This window comes from Thalassophryne amazonica, chromosome 22 (genome assembly GCF_902500255.1).
Source record: "Thalassophryne amazonica chromosome 22, fThaAma1.1, whole genome shotgun sequence".
Classification (NCBI taxonomy): Eukaryota; Metazoa; Chordata; class Actinopteri; order Batrachoidiformes; family Batrachoididae; genus Thalassophryne; species Thalassophryne amazonica.
Genome location: NC_047124.1, coordinates 31,232,520 through 31,254,392, shown reverse-complemented (window position 1 = coordinate 31,254,392; position 21,873 = coordinate 31,232,520). Strand labels below are relative to the sequence as shown.

At 41.1% G+C, this 21,873-nt stretch overlaps 1 protein-coding gene across 1 annotated transcript in view; it reads left to right on the top strand.

The window, feature by feature from the left end:
* exoc4 (exocyst complex component 4) overlaps positions 1–10,274 on the top strand; it is a 318,954-nt gene extending 308,680 nt beyond the window's left edge. The window contains 1 exon segment of the mRNA XM_034163907.1: positions 8,636–10,274. Within this exon segment, the coding sequence (XP_034019798.1) occupies positions 8,636–8,873 (238 nt within the window). The 3' untranslated portion in view covers positions 8,874–10,274.
* Positions 10,275–21,873: the final 11,599 nt, after the last annotated feature.

Genomic DNA, 21,873 nt, shown 5'->3' with positions numbered 1-21,873 from the left:
TGAGCACATACTGTGCCCAGCAGTGCATTATGGGTAGGATTATGTAATCTCAGTATGTTCACGACAGGACAAATGCATTTCAGACACTCTGTTCAGGCTCCACGGACAACAGCATTAAACTCTAGTGCCTAAAACTCTCGTGAATATATTCTCTGGGTTTATAGACATTCTTATTGTATTTGCATTTGTTAAATTCCACGCATTTTAAATGTAGCAGACACGGATTATCTGGAATTTTGTTTTGGCAAGTTTTCAAGGCCTCTACTGCCATCTACTGGCCAGTAGTGTTCATGGCAGTATTCGCCCTAAGTACTAAGCGTCTGGGCACCAGTAGTTGGCAGTGTTCTATTTATTTTGACCCCGGTTATATCAGATGATTGTCAAATCAACTTTTTGGCTTTGCAAATGGTTTTTTTTTTTTTTTTTTTTACAAATTAAGTTTAAAAACAACAGCAAAAAAAAAAACATTACAAGACAGCTCTGCAGTGTTTGCACATGCACAGTGTGAGCGGTTGGATGCTTGTAGCTTTTCAGCAGCAGGATACCCTCATGATAGCCGACCAGAATAATATCAAACAGGTTTGATTTTCATTCGACCATACAATCGGTGATCAGGAGGTGGTCCTGAGATGTTAAACGCAGCTTGTTACTCCATGTACACTACACGATGCAGGACGCACGATTAACCTGAAACTCGGTCCAAAAAATTCTCACACGAATGAAAAATCATCTGACAAAGGGCCAAAACTCGCACAGTGTAAAGCCAACATTCATGTAGACAGTATTGAGTACACGCTTTACAACATCATAAAACGTGCGTACGGCACTAATAAATTGAGGGAACATTCTCTCCACATGCAAAACATTTGCGATGACACTTACAGGGCTCCATAAAAATGCCTGTTTTTACAAATAAAAAAATTGAATATTTTACAAAAGCACATTTATCTGTAAACACCAACACACGACACACATCACATTAACGTGTTGGTTTACATAATGAATGACTGAACCAATCAGTGTTTAGCAGAGGCACTTTTACCCAGAATCCTTTGCGATCTGTCTGTGTTTGTTACAAAACCTCAGAATTAGTGCATTATTCAGCATTAAAAGATATATTATATTTTACTTTTGTACAAATGACAGAATTGACATTAATGGAGTTATTCTATCGATATTCATGTTATTTATAAATCAAAACCATAAGTCAGCATGACTTTATTTCCCAAGACCTCCGCCTGACCGGAGTGTTGTGATTGGCAGAGAGCTGGCTTTATGGCTGCTCTCAGGGTGCCTCTGTGCTAGAAACTGTGTAGTAAACAAGAGCTTCCAGCAGGGGCAGGATGTTTAAAGACAAAAGTGTGGCCTCATTGTTTGGGTCTGTTGTTACTTTTAATTCTTGTAGAAGCCATTGTGATGTTAAAACGCAAATTCAGTTTATTAGTAGTTGCAAATGTACCAGAGACAATATTGGAATTTATCAATTATTGGTTATCTGTAACTTCCGATACATTTTTAGGTGGTTTATTGTTTTATCTTTATCAAAGATAACTTTTTAGTTATCTGATTATCTGTTATCGAAGTTAATTTTTGGGTTATCTGTGCCCACCACTGCTAACCAGATGCCTCCTACCCAGAGGCAGACTGCTAATGGCTAGTGACTAAACAATTGCTTTAATTAGCACCTATTGTGCTCTAGTTAGCACCCTCCTAATGAAAGGGTAGCTGTCCCTCCTAACAATGGGACTGACGCCTCTCCTGATGGCGTGAAAGATTCATTACCATGAACAAAAGACTGAAACTGCTTTGATCTGAGTACCACATTGTAAAAAGGGAACAAAGCGTGTCTCAGACCCCCTCCCCGGTTAAGGCTGGGTTTCAGCTGTTTCACATACAATGCCTCCTTGACCCCTCTCTCAAACCATTTCTTCTCTCTGGCTAAGATTTTAACTTCTTTGTCCTCAAACGTGTGGTTAGTGTCTTTAAGGTGGACATGAACTGCAGACTGAGGTCCACTGGCGCCCTCTCTGCGGTGCTGGTATAGCCTTTTGTGTAAAGGTTGCTTAGTCTAACCTATGTAGTGTTCGTTACAGTTTTCCTGACATCTGATAGAATACACTACATTGCTCTGTTTGTAACTAGGGATCCTGTCCTTAGGGTGAACTAATTTCTGTCTCAAGGTGTTAACAGGTTCAAAGTAAACTGTGATTTTGTGCTGTCTGAAGATCCTCTGTAGTTTTTCCCCTACTCCTGCTAAATAAGGGAGAGACTCTCCTCTTCTTCTTGTCTCCATCTCCTGTCTGTCTGGTCTCTTTGTTCTTTGAGACTTTTGCACTTTATCCAGGGACCACTGTGGGTACCCACATACTGTGAGGGCTTTCCGGACATGTTGTTGTTCTTTAGCCATTCCCTCTGTAGTTGTGGGCACCTGTAGGGCTCTGTGTTGAAGCGTCCTGAACACCCCGAGCTTGTGTTCAAGGGGGTGGTTTGAGCCAAAGAGCAGATATTGGTCAGTGTGAGTGTGTTTTCTGTAAACATCTGTCGGGAGCTGCCTCTTCTCTCCAATCATAACATCACAGTCCAAGAAGGCTAAATGGTTGTTTCTGGCATCCTCACGTGTGAACTTGATATTGGCGTCCACCGAGTTGATGTGTTCTGTAAAGTCCTCTACTTCCTGTTGCTTGATTTTAACCCATGTGTCATCAACATATCTGAAACAGTGACTGGGAGAGATGCCCGTGAAAGACATCAAGGCTGTCTTCTCCACTCGCTCCATGTACAGATTGGCCACAATGGGGGATACCGGAGACCCCATCGCACAACCATGGATCTGTCTGTAGTAATTACCCCTAAACAGGAAATGTGTGGTGTTAAGACAGATCTCCAAGAGTTGGCAGATGTGGTCTGGTGTGAGTTTTGTCCTTTCAAGTAGAGACACATCCTCCAGAAGTCTCTGCCTCACAGCTGTGACGGCCTCCGCAGTGGGGATGCAGGTGAACAACGATGTCACATCAAATGACACCATCATTTCATCTGCCTCCTGCTGCAGGTCCTTGATCTTGTTCACAAAATCTTGTGTGTTCTCCACATGGTGGTCTGAGTTACCTACTAGAGGAGCCAAAATCCACTTGAGGTGCTTGGCCAAATTGTACGTGATGGAATCTGTGCTACATACAAAAAATCTTGTGTGTTCTCCACATGGTGGTCTGAGTTACCCACTAGAGGAGCCAAAATCCACTTGAGGTGCTTGGCCAAATTGTACGTGATGGAATCTGTGCTACATACAATAGGCCTGAGTGGCACGTCCTGTTTGTGGATTTTGGGCAGTCCATACTACACAGTCTGTAGTATGCCTGCCTGTCGATGAGTCCCTCTTTCTCCAGGTTTTGGAGGTAGCTAATGATTTTCTTCTTGTAGCCGCTCGTGGGGTCTCTCTTCAGACGTTCGTATGTATTGGAGTCACTGAGCAAGTTGTTCATCTTGGCCTCATAGTCCGATGTGTTCAGGACCACCGTGCATCTGCCTTTATCTGCTGGCAGGATAAGGATGCTTTGGTCCTTCTGCAGTGCTGACAAAGCTTTCCGTTCTTCTGTAATGTTGGACGGAGGAGGCTTAGCACTGTTCAGCACTGCTGTGACACTTAGTCGGAGGTCCCCAGCTTCTGACTCTGACAAACTGTTATGTTTAATGGCTGACTCTACTGCAGTGATGTAATCTACTGTTGGTATATGTTTAGGGGTCACTGAGAAATTTAGTCCTTTAGCGAGCACATCCTTTTCTGTCTGTGTAAGAACCCTGTCGGAGAGATTCTTTACCCAATTTTCCCTGTTGTCACTAATTTATCTGGGTATATCTTTATAACTACTCCCAATGAAAGTACGCCTTTTCTGCACTAAAAGTGTTATGTGGGCCGCTGAAGAGGAGGTACTGCTGGCCCACCACCACCAGAGGGCGCCCTGCTTGGAGTGCAGACTCCAAGCACGAGAGGGCGCCAGACCCAGAAGAAGTGACAGCTGTCACTCATTCACACCAGCTGTCACTCATTCACACCACTACATAAGCCGGACTGCAACTCCACCTCCCCGCCGAGAAATCAACTACCGAAGAGGTAATATTCTCTGCTGTATCCCTACTCTGACTTACGTCTGATCTGTTTTGCAGCCGTTTTTCCTGTGGTGCACTCTGCTGGGTTGGCGTGTAGTGAGAGAAGCGACGTCTTCGCATCTCACTCCATCCAGATAAGTGGTAACAGGAGCTGCTAGTGTGTTCCTACTTGGAGGTGGAGGTTCTCCCTCCTAACTGTGTACAGACTGTGGGATTACTGAGTGTGCGAATTCACACTCATCCATCCTGTCTTTGTTTTCTGCCAGCAGTACCAGGGTCGACAGCCGAAGACAGAGGCCACTGGGGACTCGGAACTTGGCGGCTCCGGTGTTCTTCAGGCCGTTGGTGGTGGAAGCCGTGTGGGACGCGGCTCATCTCTCGTCGGGGGTCTTCTATCTTCGAGCCTGCCCACACGTCACCTGGTGTTAATTGTCTATTTATATCTTGTGTGAATTTAGTTGTGTGTTGTCACAACATTAAATTGTTACTTATTGGCTTATTCATTGTCCGTTCCTTTGCGCCCCCTGTTGTGGGTCCGTGCTACGACACCTTCCCAACAAAAAGATTGTGAAACTTCCTGATTTGCCGCTCCTTACTTTTTAAATGCTCAGACATTTGAATTTTAACTATGAACTTTGTACTTTGTATGAACTACAAAAGTTGTATTATTATTTTAATTATGTAATTGTTACTGCACAAGCTTGTTTTGTGCTTGCAAACATGGACAGCAGTGTTCCTTCTAGCATTGGCATTAGAGTGGAAACAACAAAAATAAATCATGGTACAGTGGTCCCTCGCTATATCGCGGTTCACTTTTCGCGGCCTCGCAGTTTTCGCAGATTTTTTTTAGTGCAATTTTGCATGCTTCTTCTTTTAACAGCGCATTGTGTTCTGCATCCTCATCAGGCGGGCTGGTCGGCATCACCGCGATTGCTCTCACTACCTCCGATCCGCTTACCGAGTCCCGGTAAGCGATGCAGCGGGCCACTCACACCGCCCCACTGTCTGCTGTGCAGAGTTGCGGCCAAAATCTGGCAACAGGTCCAGAGACTATGCTCGCTGTTTTGATGCAGAGCACTCCAGCAGCCCGCAAGGATAGAATTCTTGCGGAAAAATCCGCAGCGCTGCATGGTCTCGGTAACTGCAGCCACAGAGCTCCGTGGCCACTGAGAGAAGTTTGTATCTTTTTAATGACTTGGATTCTTTGCGGGTCCCGCATCTGTCCCGCAACGGTAACACCGGAGGCAGTGAGCGAAGGGAGAGCATGCGCATTGTGTTCTGCATGTGTCTGTTTATAAGAATCTTCTCGCCCAGAAGAAAAAAAGAGTGCCAGCAACTACCCATAACTGTGTTCTTCACTCGGAAGAAGACACCTGCACTGAGGTGTCACTCAGTGGAAAAAACACGGTGCGGAGCGGCGCCAGGACGAAGAGACGCGGTCAGAGGAACTGTGAAATACTGGTGAGTCACTATTAATAATTTCTTATGTGTCCAACCTTGTAGGTTGATCGTTAAAATTAAATTTATTTTTATTTTTATTTCTCAAACAAATGTTTGGCCTGAAAACAGGTTTTGATCTTTGGTTTCATTCTATAATACTGGACTTATTTTTCTACTAAGGTTTGAACTTTGAGAGTGTTTACACAGGAGAGAAAAGTGAGAAAATGTTGATGCCTGTTTGAGAAAAGTGTATAAAGTGTGTAGTGAGGGGGTTTTACAGCCTTAAAACATCTATAATAATTGTAAAAAATAACGCTGACTACTTTGCGGATTTCGCCTATCGCGGGCTATTTTTAGAACGTAACTCCAGCGATAAACGAGGGACCACTGTATTGCCATTTATATAACAGCGCCACAATCTTATTGCAAGTACTTTTGATTTAGAAGCGTATGAAAGGAAGAGTGAGCAAACTACAGTCATATTCACACCATAAAATCCATATAGAATTTAGTCACTGTATAGTTTTGATGGTTTTTCCTTTCTGTCATCAAAATAATCAGTTTTGAAATGTCCATTCTTGTTCCAACATAATCAAATGTAAGATTGAACATGAAATTGAAAAAGTCATGTCCAAATAATAAGAAAGTACTCTGTTTCTTTGTGTACATTGCCTTATACATGACAACAGGAAGAAAATAAAATTACTGTAAAAATCTCATTACATACGAGCTATGATTTGGAGGCCACTCAAAAGAAATGATATTGTTTATCTTCTTGGAAAAATTTTTTTTTTTATTAAAGTATTTTAAAGTGTAATTGTGTGGGGTTTTGTTATTTTCCAAAGGTTTCATGTGTATATGCCTAAAACTTTTGCACAGCCCTGTGTGTGTTACATCTCTTTTGACAGCTTTCCAACATCTGGTGATTGGTCATTTTTCAGTTATTTCTGCTCTTCTCCTCCTGGCCTTGTGAATATTTAGTTGCAGTTTGCAGGGCAAGTATAGGATTAATGGATTGAGTCAGTGAGTCCACAAAATTCCCCAAAATAATTTAAAAATAACTGCATATTCTGCTCTGAATGTCTGGGTTCTGATAGGAAGAGTTGAGGAGCAGTGAACCTCTTATTTTGAGCCATGTTCGCATTTTTTTTACTCGGAAAATGACTATAATGTAAAGTAAAGGACGGTTTGTGAATCCAGCTTGCTAATCACATGGCCCTGATGGCCACTTGAGGCGACTGTTGCTTGTACTCATTGCCTGGTAAATGTCCAAAATGCCTTAATTTATTTCAGAGTTGGGTTTTTTATGAGTTCACAGTGCAGATCAGTGCCTCACTGTAACCAAATTTACTCACAAACACCGACAAAATGCATCTGCAGTTACACATTTGTCTCTTCATGCTCATTAACATAATTATTACTTCTGAGACCCACAGTTCTTATGTTGCTTTCACGTACGCCTGCACATGTTTAAGTGTTGTTTATATTTATAAATGCTGTAGTATTTGTAGTATGTACTCACTCCAGCCGCTGTGACTCTAGCTACAAATTCTCTGTGGAAGTGGAACATTTTGTGTGTAATGAACAGGCATTGTGTGTCGGATATTATGCACACGCTGCCACACTTTGTCTCCATGGCATTTGTATGTTTAGCCCCCCAAGCAAAGAAAAACAGCTCTTCTTACAACCTGACACTCTCCCGCGTGTCACCGAACATCCAGCCGCTTTCTCTGCAGAGGGACATGGAAATCATGACAAATTTTCACCACAGTGTTGGCAGTGAAATGTCCATTCATACACTCAACAAATGGACGCAATTTAAGAAATGTTCCCAGGCTTCCCAGAGCCAAAGCATGCACCCTGTAAAATGTAGTGAATGAATGAATACTTGAGTTAACTGAGTCTCGCCTTTTCAGTTTAACAAAATAATACTCCAAATAAAGCGAAAGAAAATGGATGGATGGATGGATGTTCTTATGGGCACATAAAGACAAACTGTCCAAATTTGACACACCGGATCAATACAGAAAGCAAGTTTGTTCTAATTTTGTAATATCGCAGACACCCACTGAACACTGCCACCTACTGGATAGCTGTTAGATAAATCGATGGTTTGGTGTTTTTAATTGAAGCATATTTTTGTGGTCTGACTGTGGTTTTCATGATAGTTGGCTTGGGTGCAGGTACGAAAATTCATGACTAGCTAATTGCCTCACTGAGGAGCTAATGTCAACTAAGCTATCCTACCTGCTAATGTTGCTAATATAACAAATTAAAAGACAGATATTTCACTTGACAGAAATACTGGAACACATACTACTTAGATGATCCGTTAAGACAGTTACCACACAACAACCCATGTTATTACAGATATTTGAAATAAAATGCACAGAAAGGACTGACATGGTCGGTCCACAGCCAATGCTAGCAACCTCTGAAACCAGAGTCCTGGAGTCAGCTGATGGCACACACTATCTGTTAATCAACACAACCACACATGATTAGGGTAATCATGCATAACTTTATGGTTTAAAACATCTTAAGAGTTATTTATACAGTTGTCATTTTGGAAGAAACTAGTTACAGAGACCAACACCTTTTTGTTATTGGTTCTTGGACATTTAAACGTGAGCTATGGTGGTGGTCTCCATTTTGGAGCCAACCTCAAGTGGCTATTTAAGGAACTGCAACTTTTTTTCTATTTTGTGGTCGGCTTCTTTTTTGATGGGTGGAGGTTGGATTTTGGTGTTTATTGCAAATGTGTTTGTAATCTCACACGCCAGGCGTTGACACAGAGGTCCACTATAAGTCATACTATATTCTGAGAAATGTTTCTGTATGTTTGTTCATTTCTCCTTCGAGATGCTATGGTCAGTTTCCACCACAGTTGCAGTGTGCACGTAGGTTGACCCCAGAATTGCCCATCGGGGCTTCATTTTGGCAAAGGTCAAGGTCATTGGGGACAAAGATCTAACTTATATACTACCAGTCAACAGATTGGACACACTTTCCCATTGAATGGGACACACATTGGAAATTGAATAGATCTTCATCCTCTCTGTTGTCTTCTTCCTCCTCTCTTCCATTTCAGGCAATATTACGAGATGCTGTACAACACGGCCGACGAGCTGCTGAACCTAGTCGTGGACCAGGGTGTTCGCTACACTGAGCTGGAGTACATCAACGCCCTTTCGCTTCTCCATCGCAGTCAGACCGGCGTGGGCGACCTAAGCACACAGAACACCCGGCTGCAGAGGCTCAAGGAGATCATCTGTGAGCAGGCCGCCATCAAACAGGCCACAAAGGACAAGAAGATAACCACCGTGTGACTGCCAACGTGGACAGCAACACCACGAGAGTCCTCCATCAACAGGCGTCTCTACTGTACGCGTCTTTGGGGACACAAGATCAACTGAAGAAGCAAAAATGATATAAAGTGTGTTGTATCTATTTCATTTTGAAAAGCGTGGTCGCAGACTCGCTCTGAACGGGAAGCGAAGTCTTACTTCCTGTGCGCCATAAGTTACCCTACATTGTCGATTTAGGCTCCTCGCAACAACAAATACAAACAATCCCGCTCTCAAGAGGACTTCAGTGCGAGATAAAAGGTGATTGTCTTGGACCGTCACTCGAACTTAGGTCCCATCTCATCTCATTTTCCTATTAGATGCAAACTGCTGCTCTCAATTACGGCGCTATCTCTTATGTTGCGGCGGCCCCGCGGGCCCACTGATTCCGCCTGCAATAACAGATGCCAGATTACACCGTCTGAGCAAGGCCACATCTTCCGCCTGCTGCCAATTTTGCTCGTTCCCCAAAGAGTTCCAGAGCTGAGAACTGCATCATATCTGTCGCCGTTAAACGTCAGCTGTTTTTCTTTCTGTTTGCGGGGTGAACTCGTGTTGCCAGGTTGGGAGTTTAGTTAACAATTTGGTCACAAAACATCCCGTAATGAGGATGGTTTTATTGAATGCCTTGTGTTGCAGGAGTGACTTTGTCACCTGTCCGTAAAGTCTCACCACGGTCCAGCTCCGCTAAGCTGAAACACACTACAAGTTTAAAATGTCTTTTAAAGTGAGCGAAACATAAAGTTGCGGCAGTCACAAATCATTTGGCGCCCGCAGCCCTCTGCGGCTTTACTTCATTAACTTGGGAGAGAAGTACTTAACAAGAGGATGAGAGGCGACCGGGAGGCTTGTCAATACAGCGGGCCCACTGCTGGACTCCCCGAAGCACACGAAGCAATCCATCATAATGACACACGGGCCGGGATCGATGGGAAACCGGCGGCGGCACTGAGGGGCCGGATTACTGCGCCGAAACATACACTTTGTGCAAAAACTAAAATCTGCTCATTCACCTGTTTGGTTCAAACCGCTACATTAGTTATTTAGTGTGTGGAAAATTTCAATGCATTCACCATGTGCACACACACGTGCAATCGATTCTGTATATAGTATAAAACAGTCCAAAAGTTAGCTTTTCTACTTAAATTTAATTTTTATCTGGGGTTTTTTTTCCCTCTATCTTCTTTCCACATGACTCTTGAATGTGAAAATGTAACGTTTCACTTCAGAATGCATCGCGTTAAACATTTTAAACATTCATCTGGTTGTTGAGCATCATCCTCCAAATGATCAGTCGCCCATCTGCTCCTAATGAAGCTCAGATGACTCGATAGTGGTGCATTAATCTGACTAGGAAATAAAGAAAATCATCTAAAGTTCAAATTTGTGCCTGTGTGTGTGTGTGTGTGTGTGTGTGTGTGTGTGTGTGTGTGTGTGTGTGTGTGTGTGTCAGTTACAACTGTGGTGTTAAAATGTTTATATTCATGCTCTCAAGATGTAACATTAAAAACCACTTCAGGATGCAGCTCATCTGTAAAGTTGGAGTGTTTCGTGTGCCGCGGTTTTCAGCATGAAGTGATGAGGCCTTTGCAATCTGAAAAATAAACAGATTTCCCTGCTGATGCAAGCTTGAATGCAGCTCTTTTGGCCTCTTTTTGTGTTTGCTGCATTCACTGTACTCTGCTCTCTGCTGCTGTCATGGAGCCTTAAAGCTACAGTATGTAGGATTGACAGGTGCTAGTGGAAGTGGATAAAATGGCTTTCATACCCATCTGAGTATATAAATTACCTGCAACAATGAATTGATAAATTTTCATCAGCTTCAAATGAGAGCACCATATTTGTATGGTAGTGGGGCCACCTCATGGAGGCCGCCATGTTGATATACAGTAGTCCAAAAAGGACACACTTAATTCACTTTTACCATTTTTTTTTCAGCACGGCTGTAAAAGTGTAGAAAACAGACGCGTAATCACTGGTTGCACTGTCCACTGGATGCTACTGTAGGTTAACAAGCTTGAAGTCCCTGATTTTTGTGAAACGGTGGATCACACAAATTGATTTTCACCAAAGAAGGCGAGGGAACATAAAGCCCCATTGTTAAAGAAGCCAAAAAAAGAAAAACAAAAACATGGCCCTACCCTAAACGTTAGCTTCAGTAACCGCTTATCTACTAGCCAAAAAATTAACTGTGAAAATGCTAAACTGATAAACTACAAAAAAATTTAGCTGAAGCTACCAGTAGCTGCTAACTTTTATGATATGAATTTAGTGTTTACTTGGGTTTTTAGTTCTAAAACAATGAAAAACTGTAAAAGAGGTGAAATTTTCTTTTGCTGGAGCACAAACGCACAAGTTTGCTGACCTAAAGCTCACAACATTTAGTGGAAGCTAATTGTTTCAAAGTTGCTACAACGCTAATGAGGAAGTTATTTTTTTAACTGAAGTGTGCTCAGCGTAATTAAAATCAGTCTAATCTGACAACTTTTACAAACTGGTTTCACCATAAAATTTAAACCGTGTTCTGTGCTATGTGTTAATATACGATATACTTCATTGTCCCTTATGGTAAAATTGTTTTGGGCTCAGTGGTGCACCAAAAATCACAATCAATTGAGGGTGATTCTTTAACTACGTGCACTATTGGCCTTGTAAATGTAATTTCCACCACACCATTGCCTTACAATATAAAGCGCCGTGGGGCAACTGTTTGTTGTGATTTGGCGCTATATACATGTGCTCTGATGTCACTGTTTATCTCCATAGAAACTACCCAAACAATCTTACATACAAACTGTTTAAAGGGACATTACAGTGTTGTGGTGGAAATTACGGCAATAGTGTGGGACAATTTCTTAACACACTTTCATTGTAAAGATAACTATAAAACGGTGAAATTTCCCCTTTTTTCTGTTTTTCATACAATATGATCAAAGGACATAATAAGTGCCCGTAGTCTTAAGAATCACCCTTGAATGACTTTCAAAGGAACTTCATATATCACACTTAATAAATATATAAAAAAGGAATGTGTCAAAAATGACTGGACAACCTAATGATTAAAACATTTTGTCAAATCATTATCAGCTTTTATATAACACATAAGTAGATCCTTGTCATTTGATTGGTGGTTTGTATGTCATGTGATATTGATCATTTGCAATTTTGTTCCATTTACCGTGCAATTTTGGTTCCATACGTTTTGCACCATTGCACGCCGTGACCACCTTGCGTGAATGCACCTGTCAAGCATTGATAGACCGCATGCTCATGCTAGCACTCTCACTACCTTTGACACGGCGACTGTGCTTAGTTTAAAAACAAACATGGTGAGGTTTGTTTTTGGGTGATTCTCTACGGGCACTTATGTCCTTTGATCATATTGTATGAAAAACAGAAAAAAGGGGAAATTTCACACTTTTATAGTTATCTTTACAATGAAAGTGTGTTAAGAAATTTGTTCTAGTAGTCTATGATGACTTTTTCACCTTTTTTCAGCATCATTATATGCAAATATTGCCGTTTTGTGCTTGTCCCACACCCAGACTTTTGATCTTCAATGATAAAAATGAATGGTAAAGAAACGTTTTTTCTAATGTTTTAAAATATCTCTGAATAAAATATGAGTAAAATAATCAAAACATAATTGGGGTATTCAATGTCATACAACTGTTGTGATTTTTTTAAACAAAATGTAGTTGTCCCACACTATTGCCGTAATTTCCACCACAACACTGTAATGTCCCTTTAAACAGTTTGTATGAAAGATTGTTTGGGTAGTTTCTATGGAGATAAACAGTTACATCAGAGCACATGTATATAGCGCCAAATCACAACAAACAGTTGCCCCAAGGCGCTTTATATTGTAAGGCAATGGTGTGGTGGAAATTACATTTACAAGGCCAATAGTGCCCGTAGTTAAAGAATCACCCTTTTGTGACAGACGGTGATTGACAGACTATTTGAATGAGCTTGTTGACGGTGCTTATTTTCTAACACAAAAAACAAATCCAGTACGCGGTAAGCCACCTGGAGGTATTTGCAGTATTCACTGGGGGAAGTCTGTAGCTGAAGTAGAAGCGCTGTCAGACGAAGAGCTCAACAAATTTTCCGCTGGACTGAGGAAAGTGAACAATTTTGGATTGGATTTTTGGAATTATCTTAATGTTGACAGAACAATTGTGGGGGACAAAGACAAAACCTGTCACATCAGAAGAGAAACTGAAGTCACTTAAAACCCAGTAATAAAGACGTTTCTGCAGAAATGTTTGAAACACACATCCAACATCGTCGTCGTACCAAACACACCCTATACGGAAAATGACGACCTGCTCGTGCTTGTAGACGAGCTGTATGCAGAGAGAAACCATGTGAGTGTTCACGTGTCTTTTCTTCATCTACATTTATCCTGTAGCTGATGTTACATCAGCTCATTCTTACAGATGCCCAGTGGTGTCAAAAGTACACACATTTGTTACTTAAGTAGAAGTATAGATACTGCAGTTTAAAAACACTCTGGTAAAAGTTGAAGTATCAACTTGACTTCTTTACTCAAATAGAAGTGAAAAAGTATGTGCTCCAAAACCTACTTAAAGTATAAAGTAACCTTTAAAAAAAAAAAAAAAAAAAGGTAGATGCCACTATATGAATTGAAAGCTTAATTTAAAAACTGATTCGTTCTACATGTGGCCCAAGACCCAAATCCCAAAATTACCCCCCAACACCACCTGCACGAAAATGTTTCAATTTTAGAAGCTCTGAAATGCAATCTGGGACTATTCCAGACAATAAACTGCAGTGAGTGTAGCATCCATTTAGTGAAGGAAAACAACAAAAAAAACACAACTTTCCTTATTCAAATTCATTCCAGTAGTATTCTGCTCTTACAAGGACGCAGCAGTTTTCTAGTTTGGCAGATAGTTCTGGAGGAAATCACTGAAGAAATTAACACATTGAAAATATGGTTTGACCGAAACAAATTGTCATTAAATAAGACAGGGATGAAGTGGAGGTGTAAGAGTCACTAGGTGTTCACAGGAAACATTTATTTATGTATGTATGTATTTATATATGTATGTTCATTGTTAGTTGCTTTTATATTTTCTGTTGTGTTTCTATTCAGGTTCTTTTTGACTGTTTTTCTAAAATTGTATATAATAATCATTGGATTATTAATATATAAACAAAAATAAATTTAAGAAATATTACAATTTGAAAACAAATGCACCCGAACGTGATGAGAGCTGCTTAATGCTAACTTTTAACATTGAAAATGCCATAGACATGCTAACGCGTTAGCGTCGCTCCCGTTTTTAAGTTATAAAATACATCTATCAACTGTTTCAGAAGACCATAATAGGTCGGTTTAACATAGAAATGGTAAATAATACTCACAGAAGTATGCTCTTTAGGGTTTTAGCGGGGGAAAATTAAGCGAAAGAAAGAATAAACGAAGCAATAGGTCGAAGCATTGCTTCAATCTGCGAACCACTGCTTGGATTGGTTCACGGTTCAAAGCAAAGCCGTGCTGCAGAAAAGTTGATTACAGGCGCACATGATGTGAAATATATACATATATAAACATTAAACCGAAGGCAAGAGTAACGAGGCTGTTTGTTTTAAAAATGTAAGGAATAGAAAGTACAGATACTTGTGTGAAAATGTAATGAGTAGAAGTCAGAAGTAGGCAGAAAAATAAGTAAAGGAGTAAAGTATAGATACCTAAAAAGTGTACTTAAGTACAGTAACGAAGTATTTGTACTTCGTTACTTGACGCCTCTGCAGATGCCTGATGAAAATGTGTTAAAACTGGGAAAGATCAACTGACCTTAATGCACCACCAAACGGAGAGCGGCGGAGTCAGCAGCGCCAAGAGGTAAGAGAAGATCAAGGCATCATCCGCATTCTGCAAGTCTGTAGGAACAAAGATGAAATAAATTCAACATGCAGGTGGACAGGTGTTCTTGATTTGGGCAGAGGTGAGAACGTTCTTGGATGGAGAAGTACTCTGGGGATTGTCTATTGTCCTGTCAGGATCTTGAGCATAATCAGTGAGCCAGACAGTGTGTGACTTCAGTGTATTATGTTGAACGGGATTCTCATTATTTTGCATTGATGTGATTTAGCCTGCATATTACACCCTGTACCTACTTTTCACCCGAGGCCAAAATATGGCCGTTGGGTACTGCGAAGACTTTTGTGTCCATCTGCCTGTCTGTGCTCAGCATAAGTCCAGTCCTATTACTACCAAGGTCTTCAAATTCATAGGGATCATTCTTGGGACACCGACCTTGGACAAGTTCAAAGATGGCTAACCTTGACCTATTTTAAGATGTCAAAAGGTTTCATTCTGTTTCCTATTTTCATGCACATACGGCTGAGAGTATTTTAGCATTGCACACACACAGTCATCTTCAACCACTTAGTCCAATTAAGAGTCGTGGGGGGGGGCTACGTTATATTTTATTTTGGAATGCCACCAGCAAAGAAAGAGTTTACAATGTGCAGGACATTACTGCTGCCATCCCAAATGGAGAGAGCGATTTTGAACTTGGTATTGAAGGAGACTGAGTGAAGATGTCCATGATGAGGAAATCAACAGCCACGAACTGTCCTGCTGATAGTTATGGCAGACATCGCGCAAACTAACTTGTGTGAAAATAATGATAAATTGCAAATGCATCTGATCCTAGTGAGATCAGGGAAACCTTTGAATGTTCAGAAGAGACATCTTCAGTAAGAAGGTCGTGTGCAAGGACTTCACATTTCCCAGTAAAGAGGAAGACAGGATGCTGCAGACACTGTGATAAAGTATTTACTGACACGGTATGCAGCAAACGCAACGTCTGTCTGCTTTGTGGATTAAAAGAACCGTTCCTTGGACACTACTAAAACACTGTTCAGCAGTTTTAATTAATTTAATGTAGTTTGTAAATACACTTTAACTAGTATTACTATTTTTCTAATTATGGTGCTAACAAATCATTATTCTTAAAAAATATATATATATATGAACCAAGACTGTAAAAGTAAAGTCTTGGTACTCCATTTTAATATTGGATAACGTGTAATTCATATAAAAATATCAGATGAGACTGTACATGTAATTAGAAAAAAACAGAAATTCTAATTGACCAAATTACAACGCATCTGCTGTTTTTGAAGGCGACCATGAAAACTACAATACCCACAAGCAATGTCACCTCCGAGTTGTTTCAGGCGTTGCTTAGCAACGAGTGGACTCGACGGTCCCTGTTCGGATCAACAGGAGGACAGTTGGCACCGAGGTTAGGCTATTTCACCAACAAAAACACCCGTAAGTTAAATACATTTTACTCAGTTCACAGAAACAGTAAACCAGTGATTCAGTGGCACTCTGTAAAGTCTGTGTTTTCTTATAGCTATTATTTAAACTTCGTGGTTTACAATGTGACCTCCATCTGTGGTTAGCCTCCAGCTGCTATACATATATATATATGTATGCATGTATATATCTATATATATTTGCGCCATGCGGCGCGACGCGCGGAACTCCTCCGCACGTCTGTCTTAATGTGCCAAAAAAGTGCTGATGTCCACGTCTTTTCATAATTCCTGTGCTAGTCAGACGACATACCGGATCAAGAGAGCGTCCAGTTTAGAAATGAACGGCACATTCCACTGTTACAGGAGTTTTTGTCATGGAAAGAGGAGTGGCTCCACCGCATGGCGCAAAGCAACGCCGTGATGAAGCCTTCCAGGACATGTTGGGGCATGTCCAGCTCATGCACATCACAATCGGATAATCACACGACTGAAAAGCAACCGGAATCCATCTGAAATCCACCTGAAAGCCGTCCTGTGAGACCAATACCGAGGTGGTTTTGTCCCACGTAATGAACGGCTCAGTGGCGCGTCCCTCCGCTTTTCTTTCCATGAAAACAACTCCTGTAACAGTGGAATGTGCCAAAAAAGTGCTGATGTCCACGTCTCCTGCCTTTTTGTGAAAGTCAGACGAGGTCCCGGATCAACAAAGCCTTCACGTTGGAAATGATCTGGTTGTTTCAGCAGGGTCTGAGCATGTTGATCGGGGCTGGGAGCGCGCCGCGCTCTCAGCAGTTGTGGGCCATCCTTAAAGCAGCAGTAACACTCCTTAATCTGTATAATCCCCATAAAATCGTCCCTGAAAGCCATATTAATTTTCCGAATGGTGTCCACCTGGAGGTCTCTCACAGTTTCTGGAAAAAAATTGATGCAGCAAAGCTCCAAATCGTTCAGACATTTATTCGCAATAAAAATCCGATGAGAGGGGTGGACCACTGCTCACACAAAGCCTGCTCACAGGCGAATGATGCAACCGACAGGCGTGAAAAAACTCACGCATGCGCACGAAGGTTCAAGCTTGGCAGATGCAATCACACGTGATTCAAATCCATATGGTTTTTGAAAAAAATAAAAAGCTCCGATACTTTTCTCACAGACCTCGTAAAGTGAGGCGGGGACCACTACGGCCATGACGGTAAGTGAAGGTTAACTTCAGCTATTAATTGATGAACAGCAACCTAACTTGTTCATAAATCAGACATCTGTGTGTGAGAGAGACATTCTGATCTTCTGGTCTGAAGTAAAGTGCTGTCTAACTGGGTCACTCAGATATGAATTAAGGTTGGATATTATTTTCGTTCGTGCTAACTCTGCCAGTCACGTAACCTAGCCTAGCAATGTAACCTGTGCAAATGGTGTGCATGGCTAGCTACCATGCTGTCGCCGCCAGGTTGTTTCTTTATTCTATTTGTGTAACAGTCGTGCGTCGGTCATATGAAGTATGCTGTTTTGCACAGTCTGCGGTGCGGTGGCGTGGTAAAACGGCGTCCCTATCTAAAATGTATTTTCCCAAGTCCTGGCATAATTTCACATACCTAACATTATACTTTAAATTGAGAGTCATTCTCTAAGTTGATTAGCAACACAAATTGGTAATAAAAGAAATCCTTGATGTTACTTGTAGCTTGTAGTGAGATAGACAATTGTCTCCATCTTGTGACCTTTTTGTGTATTGCAGTTTCAAAAGTTCAACCTTTGTATCCAGTCATTGGTCCTGTCATCCAGTCATTTCTTGCTTTATATGATGAATTGTATCACACAAGTAATGATATATTATTTATAGTATAGCCTACAGTATTTCTATAACAAATGTTTTTATATAATTTCTATTTCTAAATTTAAGTAACAAGGCTGAATGAAATGACGGCTTATTATGTCTAAAAAGTAATGTGACCTACTGTCAATAGATCGTACTTTTGATAAGCCTATGATAACTGTATTTCGGGAGAACTTTTCATAATGCTTCTTATAGTGTTAAAATGTATGTGTCTCCTGGTGTTGATCGGTTAAGGGACCAAAAAAAAAAAAAAAAACCACACTGTCACAGCAGGCTTAATTTTTTTCCCCTTCGATACCTGGTGGTGGCCTGGTCTTGGTTAAAAATGCCCGGCCTGACAAATTTCCCCAGTCCAGCCCTGTATATGTATGTGTGCATGTATGTATGTGTATATATATATATATATATATATATATATATACACACGCAACAAAAATATAAACGCAACACTTTTGGTTTTGCTCCCATTTTGTATGAGATGAACTCAAAGATCTAAAACTTTTTCCACATACACAATATCACCATTTCCCTCAAATATTGTTCACAAACCAATCTAAATCTGTGATAGTGAGCACTTCTCCTTTGCTGAGATAATACATCCCACCTCACAGGTGTGCCATATCAAGATGCTGATTAGACACCATGATTAGTGCACAGGTGTGCCTTAGACTGTCCACAATAAAAGGCCACTCTGAAAGGTGCAGTTTTGTTTTATTGGGGGGGGGATACCAGTCAGTATCTGGTGTGACCACCATTTGCCTCATGCAGTGCAACACATCTCCTTCGCATAGAGTTGATCAGGTTGTCAATTGTGGCCTGTGGAATGTTGGTCCACTCCTCTTCAATGGCTGTGCGAAGTTGCTGGATATTGGCAGGAACTGGTACACGCTGTCGTATACGCTGGTCCAGAGCATCTCAAACATGCTCAATGGGTGACATGTCCGGTGAGTATGCCGGCCATGCAAGAACTGGGACATTTTCAGCTTCCAAGAATTGTGTACAGATCCTTGCAACATGGGGCCGTGCATTATCCTGCTGCAACATGAGGTGATGTTCTTGGATGTATGGCACAACAATGGGCCTCAGGATCTCGTCACGGTATCTCTGTGCATTCAAAATGCCATCAATAAAATGCACCTGTGTTCTTCATCCATAACAGACACCTGCCCATACCATAACCCCACCACCACCATGGGCCACTCGATCCACAACATTGACATCAGAAAACCGCTCACCCACACGACGCCACACACGCTGTCTGCCATCTGCCCTGAACAGTGTGAACCGGGATTCATCCGTGAAGAGAACACCTCTCCAACGTGTCAAACGCCAGCGAATGTGAGCATTTACCCACTCAAGTCGGTTACAACGACGAACTGGAGTCAGGTCGAGACCCCGATGAGGATGACGAGCATGCAGATGAGCTTCCCTGAGACGGTTTCTGACAGTTTGTGCAGAAATTCTTTGGTTATGCAAACCGATTGTTTCAGCAGCTGTCCGAGTGGCTGGTCTCAGACGATCTTGGAGGTGAACATGCTGGATGTGGAGGTCCTGGGCTGGTGTGGTTACACGTGGTCTGCGGTTGTGAGGCTGGTTGGATGTACTGCCAAATTCTCTGAAACGCCTTTGGAGACGGCTTATGGTAGAGAAATGAACATTCAATACACGAGCAACAGCTCTGGTTGACATTCCTGCTGTCAGCATGCCAATTGCACGCTCCCTCAAATCTTGCGACATCTCTGGCATTGTGCTGTGTGATAAAACTGCACCTTTCAGAGTGGCCTTTTATTGTGGACAGTCTAAGGCACACCTGTGCACTAATCATGGTGTCTAATCAGCATCTTGATATGGCACACCTGTGAGGTGGGATGGATTATCTCAGCAAAGGAGAAGTGCTCACTATCACAGATTTAGACTGGTTTGTGAACAATATTTGAGGGAAATGGTGATATTGTGTATGTGGAAAAAGTTTTAGATCTTTGAGTTCATCTCATACAAAATGGGAGCAAAACCAAAAGTGTTGAGTTTATATTTTTGTTGAGTGTGTGTGTGTGTGTGTATATATATATATATATATATATATATATATATATATATATATATATATATATATATTTTTTTTATATATATATATTATATATTTAATGATCAATTATAACGGATGGGGGCACCACAGTGGCTTCGTGATTAGCACTGTTGCCTCACAGCAAGAAGGTCATTGGACTGATTCTCACCTGTGGCTTTTTTGTGTGAAGTTTGCATGTTTTCCACATGTTTGCGTGGATTCCGTTTAGGTGCTCCGGCTTCCTCCCACATCCACAGACACGCAGGTTAGGTGGACTGGAAACTTTAAATTGTCTGTAGATGTGCCTGGGGGTGTGAATGTATTTGTCTGTATATATGGCCCTGCGACAGACTGGTGTCCCACATTCCACCCATTTTGGCGTCTCTTCACTGGCTTCCTGTCCCTGTGAGATCAGATTTTAAGATTTTGTCACTAACTTATATAATTATTCACGGATTAACACCTCCCTACTTAGCTGACCTAATTAAACCCTACATACCGGCCCGGGATCTATGTTCTCAGGGTGCAGGACTACTTTGTGTCCCTATGGTAAATAAAAAGTCTGCGGGTCACAGAGCTTTCTCTTATCGTGCCCCTGTTCTGTGGAATGATCTCCCTGTATCAATAAAACAGTCAGATTCTGTACAGAGTTTCAAGTTTTAAATGTTTTACCTGTCCGATTTTTTTGCCTTTTTAATTGTCTCTGAGTTCCATGCACTGTAAAAAATAAATAAGTTGTGTCAACTTTAAAATGTAACGCAACCAGCTGCAAAAGGTTTTTAAATTTTCTCAACTTCAGGCCTGATACTTGTGCTGACTTGTTCTCCTAAAAAAGCCTTTGAGTTCACACAGAGTAGTTTAAGTTGACTCAACTTTGCATTACAACTAGCAACTCCGGTTTGGTTCAGAAAAATTATCTTTAGAAGGAACTAATAACCAAAGTCAAAAAAGCAAGTTGACTTAACTGCATTGTTACCAAAGATGGAAAAATAAAATCTTTTGCAACACAAAAAATTATTATTATGTAGTCTTCTCTATATCAGAATTTCTAAAATGATCCTTCTTAAACTGAAACTGAAAGGAAATGTCGACAACTTGATATAAATTAAATAAAAATACTGCGTCCAAGAGGAATGGCACCCTTTAGTGTAACACACATAAATCGTCAGTTTTATTTTCTTTAGAGAAGTCAGGAAATGGATACATGAACATTTCCAAGTCACTGAATATGTCGACTTTGTTTCCATAAATTACGAAGAAATACAAACAGTGTTGTACTTGAGTTGCTGACGCTGCCCTACGATTTGATGATCTTAAAATAGACATATTCCTGAAAGCTTTTGTAATATTAGCTTTAAAACTGTGAATCCATGCTGAAAGAAATACAAACCAAAACTCATGAACCTATTTTGCGCACATGCTCCATAATGGTGCACCACATTGTATTATGGGAAATAATTATCCTACACTAAAAATGGATCACACAAAGTGATGCATGCACTTTTCCAATCTGCTCCTGAGAGATGTTCAAGATGTGGGTAATTTGAGTAAATATTCGACTTCGCGCAAACAACAACAAGCATGGTTTCTTTATCAGCCATCGTGAAAACTACAAATCCCACAAACTGTTGCCTCTCACTTGTTTCAGGTGTTGCCTAGTAACGAGGTGAGCTGATGAGCAGGAGACCAGTCGACATGGAGGTGAGAATATTTCGCCAACAAAAACCTCCAAAATGTGAATACGTTTTGCTAAATTTATTTATGCTAATGATAAAACT